The sequence below is a fragment of the Rhamphochromis sp. 'chilingali' genome (genome assembly GCF_963969265.1).
Source record: "Rhamphochromis sp. 'chilingali' genome assembly, chromosome: 14".
Taxonomy (NCBI): domain Eukaryota; kingdom Metazoa; phylum Chordata; class Actinopteri; order Cichliformes; family Cichlidae; genus Rhamphochromis; species Rhamphochromis sp. 'chilingali'.
The window spans coordinates 15,971,661-15,977,660 of record NC_137941.1 but is presented as its reverse complement, the minus strand read 5'-3'; the positions used below and the strand labels follow the sequence as shown (position 1 = coordinate 15,977,660).

The following is a 6,000-nucleotide window of genomic DNA, read 5'->3' as shown; positions in this document are numbered from 1 at the left end:
CGTGCGTGCGTGCGTGCGTGCGTGCGTGCGTGCGTGTGCGCACTTATGTGTGTGTGTGCATTTTGTGTGTCTGTGTGAGCATGTTAAATTTATAAACTTTTTATACTTCAAAAGTGTTCAAGCATGAGCATTATAATTTTTAAACTGATGTTATTCTGTGAGATAAATGAATATACTGAATATATCCTTTTTAGAAACTCAAATACATAAATTTTATAGATAGATAGATAGATAGATAGATAGATAGATAGATAGATAGATAGATAGATAGATAGATAGATAGATAGATAGATAGATAGATAGATAGATAGATAGATAGATAGATAGAATCATATCTGGCTAACCTTATTTTTTCTGAGGGTTTGATATGTGTCAAGGATTCAAGTGTGTGATGGACATGAACTGTGCTCCATGTAGCTGTATGTGCAGGTGTCTGCATGATGTGTGTATTGACGTGCTGTAGCAAGAGTTCAGGGAGGCAGCTGAGCAAAATAATTTAGAATGTCCTGCCTGCTGACACAAGGACAAAGGCACATACTGAACATGCCCATATGAGGAAGGAGACACCGGACAAAGCTACACATGGATATGCACTGCTGTTGTTTTCACCGTGACCTCCACAACACAGAGAGATTTTCACTGGCCGCTCCTACAAGCATGGACACTCAGTTTTGGTAATCTGAGACATTGTTCTCCTATTATTAGAAAATTATCTGAGCCCCCTCTGTCAATAATCAGCAGCAGAATGTATTTGAATTGACTTCTGTCATCAAGGCATTTTTCTTCATATCATCTCTAACAGAATAGACTTCCATGCAGCAGTAGCAAACGATTCTGGAGTGTATGAGCTTAAACTGCCATTTCCCAGAGAGTTTCAGTGGCTGCTCCATGTCCTGCCTTATGGGTAGGATTTCTCCAAAGAGTTTATGCAGTTGGAATTAGCATGGTGCAGTCAAGGGAGTACTGAAGGCTAAATCAATGCATCACTCCCAGGGCCTTGAGTATGGAGATGAGAGGGCATAATGCGACTTCTGGTGCCAAACCTCATATCATGTGTCTAACCAGGGTCTTTCTGCAGCACTACCCCAATGGAAAGAGATCACCTTCTTTTTTCAAGGCCACAGATAATACAGATCATAGTGAATAGTTTGAGAGTAACCTGCTAAAATATACATCATGACAATGAAAGGAAGATAACAGTTTACGCCACACAAAAACATGCCTTGGTAGTTGCCAGTTTGATACAAATTACAATAAGATGGCTTTTAGTTCATTTTAGGAAACAATGGGAAACAACTATGTTAGTTCTGTTTGAAATTAAAAAGATTTACCAGCACCAGCACTGATAGCTCATTGATTTGTATCGATCTATATATCTATATACAATATATAGATCTATATATATACCTAATAGTGTAAATGAATTTCAGTTTTATGGGGGGTTATGTGAAGGGTAAAGATGTGATTTCTTCTAGGCTTGATGCACTGGTTTCCAGTCTTCTTTTCAGTGTGAGGTTGCAAGGCACTTTGCATAGACTACAGTGTCTAACTACCTGCTGCTCGCTGTAAATTCGTACTCCCAGCAAACATGCATATGTCTACGTATTGCTTAATATTTTCTTACCCTAAACCAGTGCACTGTTGATGCACTGCATGTGGTTATTCACATTATTCATGCCATCATTTGGATCAACAATGGCAGAAAAAGCAGCTGATACGCTTGGTGTATGACCTGGAAAACAACAGATGCTTTTCATTCTCATTGTTGACTCTGTATATGTAAAATGTATGCAAAGCCAAACGAATTACGCATCATACCTACAGTTGAATAAATGTGCAAATACACATGTGGCTCAGAAGAGTGTTTACAGCAGCACACATACACAGTGCCAACGAGTTCTCAGCAGCGCTTGCAGAAGTATAATTAGATAGTTAATACGTCAAATTGCCCCAGAGCAAAATTTTTGCCATGATAGGCTACAAGTGAACTGCTGCTCATTAAGGCTCATTCTCTTTGAATTTGGCTCTCGCCGGACAGAACATGCGCAGTGTGCAGCGTACTGCCTTCAGTTAGTGGAGCAGCTGTCCAGGGTTTGGAATTCCAACATGGCAGAGGCTGTGGTCAGTCTTCACCTCACTAACTTGGAATGGTTTCAAATCGTGAGCAGCCACGCTTAACCCCAGCGAGCCATTCATCTGCACACTCACTGGATCGATGGTACTATAAACCCTGACGCTGCCCTGTCACCTACACAGGTAAGTCCTGTTATGTCTCTCAGTGATGCGAACAATTAAAAAGAGAAACGGAGCAGCTCTGCACGCACAAATGCTCGCAGCGAGAGAGACGGTGTCGCGCGTCACAGAGCTGCAGCGCAGTCTGTGGCCAATCATTCTGCGTTCTTCGAATCAAAATTACCGGCCGCTGCTTTAGAAAATACCAAAAGAAGATTATGAAGTTGGAAAGGGACTTTACAATTAACGTGCAACACTCCGTTGTGTGAAGCGAAGGTTACACGCACGGCTGAATCCAGTCTCCAAAATAACTTCCCTGCAACGAGAAGTTTTTGCATGTCAGCCTGAATAAAACTTGCCGCGATAACCGCAGGCGGGTGGTTAATAGATGGGTTGTCATTGCGCGCTTAGTGGGACAACTGCTGGCAAGTAATCTATTTTAAAAGTAAAGGGAGGGGGCATCACGCTGGTTTAGCCTCTTCCTCTAATGGGCGGCATGAAGAATGTGTGTTTTGTGTCATCCACAGTCTCTCACATGCTTCCTATTCTCTTGTTTCAACTCGCGCAAGAAGTGACAGCCTCCAGCCGCGCCTGTGTGGCTTTTGCGTCTCCTTCCAGGGCTTTTTCTTTTTTTCTTTTCTTTTTTTTTTGCTTCGAAAAATATGAGTCGCACGATGCGTTCTTCTTCGTTTTTATTATTCTTAATTATACGCTCTAAATGAATACCTACAGGAAGAAAAGGGGACCGTGCGTTTTGAAAGTTGTGAAATCCGATAGCTGAGCAAAAAGTGGCTGTAATGAGAAGCAACCTTTGGAATTCCTCCTCGTGAAAATTCCGTTTCTGCTGTTTTCCCTCTCCTCTTGTTTTTAGGCTTGAAGACATGATCACTAGCACCAGTATATATGGTATGTTCAATTTGTAATTATCTTTAATATTATTATTTTTAATTGTCATATTTGAAAAAAGGCTTCCATTGCAGTAAATGTGTGTGTGTGTGTGTGTGTTTTTCTTTGTGCATGCCTGGTTCATCTACAGAAGTTTACTTGATTTAGGTTAAATAATTTAATGATTGTAGCTCATAGACGAGGGTACATCGTGATATTAATTTTGTACAAGTGGCATTATCAATTAAGTTCAAAGTGCCTTGTGTAGGTTAAGAAATTTGCCCCCATTTTAATTGGTTTGGTTTCTGTAATTGACATACTTGATGTCCAGTTTTCATTTTTCTTTGTCCTTTCCCTGCTTTCATTTCCTTGCATGCATAACTCTAACAATATGACTTCTTTTGTTAGGGTTACAAATTAGTATTAAGAGCTCTCATTTCAAACCTACCAGCAATTCTTATATGGAGTCTGATTTTATAGTATAGTTTAACCATAAATAGAAATATTTGCCCATCTAGAAAATTGCATTTTTTAAACATAGTTTATTTTCAGATTTATGACATGGCTTTGAATTAATGGGTGTCTTCAGAGTTGTTAGAACATAAATATATTGTCATGGTTCTACAGTAATCAGGTTGCATCACAAATATACTATAGTTATGAAGCATGATCTAAAATAATTTATACAACAAAACTACTGGTAATACAAGCTTGCTGTCTTGTTTCAACATTACAAAATACCTGATGAGATAACCCAAGTAACCCAAGTTTAAGGAAAACACACACTGCTTTTATCTTTAGCTGTCACAATCCAGAAAGACCTACAGGTGAAACAATATCGTATTTCCTCACAAATTAGTTCACAAGCAACGTATAAAAAAATGCTGTCATTTATGATAAAGTGGAAATGATTCGTGAAAAGCCAGTAAATGAACGCAAAGTCAGTGAAGTAACAAGTTGTGTGCTTTCTCTCTTTTGCAAACACTTTGTCCTAAGTGAACCTTTTCCACCTCCATAGAACAATTTACTTAATTGTGTTCGCACATTTCATTTGCATGTTTTGCTTTGAGAGGAAATTAACATCATCAGCAGTGAGCTGAAGTATGTTTTCATTCCTCTTCAAAAATAACAGCATTCCAGCATCTGTCACTCAGTGGAAAAAATGTACATTACCGCCACGTTCATTATGTTTGAGTGTTTGGTTGTAATGTGTTTTTTTTTAAGTGGGTATTAATTTTGTCGGTTTGATTTTAAAAAAAAATGTTTTTCATATTTATACCCCATGTGTGGTAGGTATTTTTATTGCAGACTTTTGGTCTGAGCTTCTCTGACATGCACACTGGCTGACACTTAGTTTTAAACATTAAAAAATATATTTTATTTAATCTGTAGCCAGAGCTTGTAATCTAAATGTCATGTACAGTGTATACGATCTTTAAATGTATGATTTCAAATGATAGACTTGTGTAATTTAACTGACAATTTAAATATATATATATATATATATCGCAACGCATGCATTTTCCTGGAGGTTTACACCTACAGTATAATTTTTGTGGCTATTATGACTTCAGAGGTGGGTTTATGGTTTTATCTTGATAAATTTACAGTATTTGTACACACTAAATAGCCTTCTTACTCACCCTGAGCATACTTATCAGGATTCAAACCCTGGAAGGGTTCCATGTATGAGCTCCTGCAGCGTGTTAGCCGATTCTTGCAGATCCTTACTTAACCCCCGACACCTCTGTTGTGCATGGAAAAGAAGCTGACAGCTCTGTTTATTTCTGATAGGATAGCACTTATGATAACAACCTAAGCTGCTATTTGACACAAGTCTCAGTTTTGACTCCTGTTTTCATCACCTACTTTGCCTTATGTCACACATGTTCACACTTTTAAGAGTGAGTGCAAAGAATAACAAGAAGTTGCATGAAGTAAACTAAAAAAAACTGCATGTACTTTATGGCAGAAGGATATAGAAATATTGACAAAGGGATTCCTTGCTAATGGTGGTCAAAGAAATCCATTTCTTTTCCACACTGCAGTGCAATGTAATAAAATGTTTGGGTTTTTTAATCATACTTTAAAAACAATTTGGATATTTCACTTTTTTTTCTTGCTTATTTTACTGCTGCTTCTTTATATGTGCTAATAGCGTCACATAAATCTAAACAGGTTTCCTGAAACACAGTGTAAACAAATTAAAACAACAGGTGATTTCTTGATTTCTTGTTGAGTACATCTATAATTAAGTAATATAAGTACACAAACATGAAGCAAAAAATAATTATGACTGTGCATCTTGTGAATGCATCTTGTCCTTGTGAATCAATTTAGCTTCTCTAAATCTCTAAATGTTCTGTCTATAATCTAAAGTGTGTAACATTACTAGTGATCACTAAAATTGACAGCACGGTTTAAACTATTACCTTAGGGAAGTGGTGTGTGGTGGAACTGACACTTTATATATGTACTAATCACAACAATTAAAGCCAGCCCCTGAATACCTTGAGCTGACTCTCTGTAAACACCCCGTGGGATGTTTGCAGGGCTTTTGTAAATAGATGAAATGCTCATCTTTACAGACTGATCTATTTGTCGGTAACTAGATGAAATCCCATTCAGCCCCTTGACTACAGTGTGTTGTACCAGATCAGTGCAGGATTGTCATCTTTCAGAAAATATGTTAAGTGGTGTCTTTCCTGTTTTTCATATAAAAAGCAAGGGAGTCCCCCAACGGAGTAAGACTCAAGCCAAAGGGACAGAAAAAAAACCCCTCCAATCTTTAACATGTTCCCCCTCCTCTCTCTTTGTTTCTTTCTCTGTTCGTCTCCTCACTTGTATCCACATCTCTGTCGTTTCCCTTATGGCAGCTTGCTA

At 38.1% G+C, this 6,000-nt stretch overlaps 1 protein-coding gene across 2 annotated transcripts in view; it reads left to right on the top strand.

Annotated features, from left to right (window-relative positions):
• Window positions 1-2,085: 2,085 nt before the first annotated feature.
• The window catches only part of fign (fidgetin), a 29,465-nt gene continuing 25,550 nt past the window's right edge, over window positions 2,086-6,000 (top strand). The window contains exons 1-2 of one of the 2 annotated variants that reach the window (XM_080902479.1): window positions 2,086-2,256; window positions 3,104-3,138. In XM_080902479.1, the coding sequence (XP_080758605.1) occupies window positions 3,114-3,138 (25 nt within the window). In that variant the 5' untranslated portion in view covers window positions 2,086-2,256; window positions 3,104-3,113. The remainder of the gene's footprint in view (window positions 2,257-3,103; window positions 3,139-6,000) is intronic. The other variant, XM_080902480.1, reaches the window with a different exon arrangement.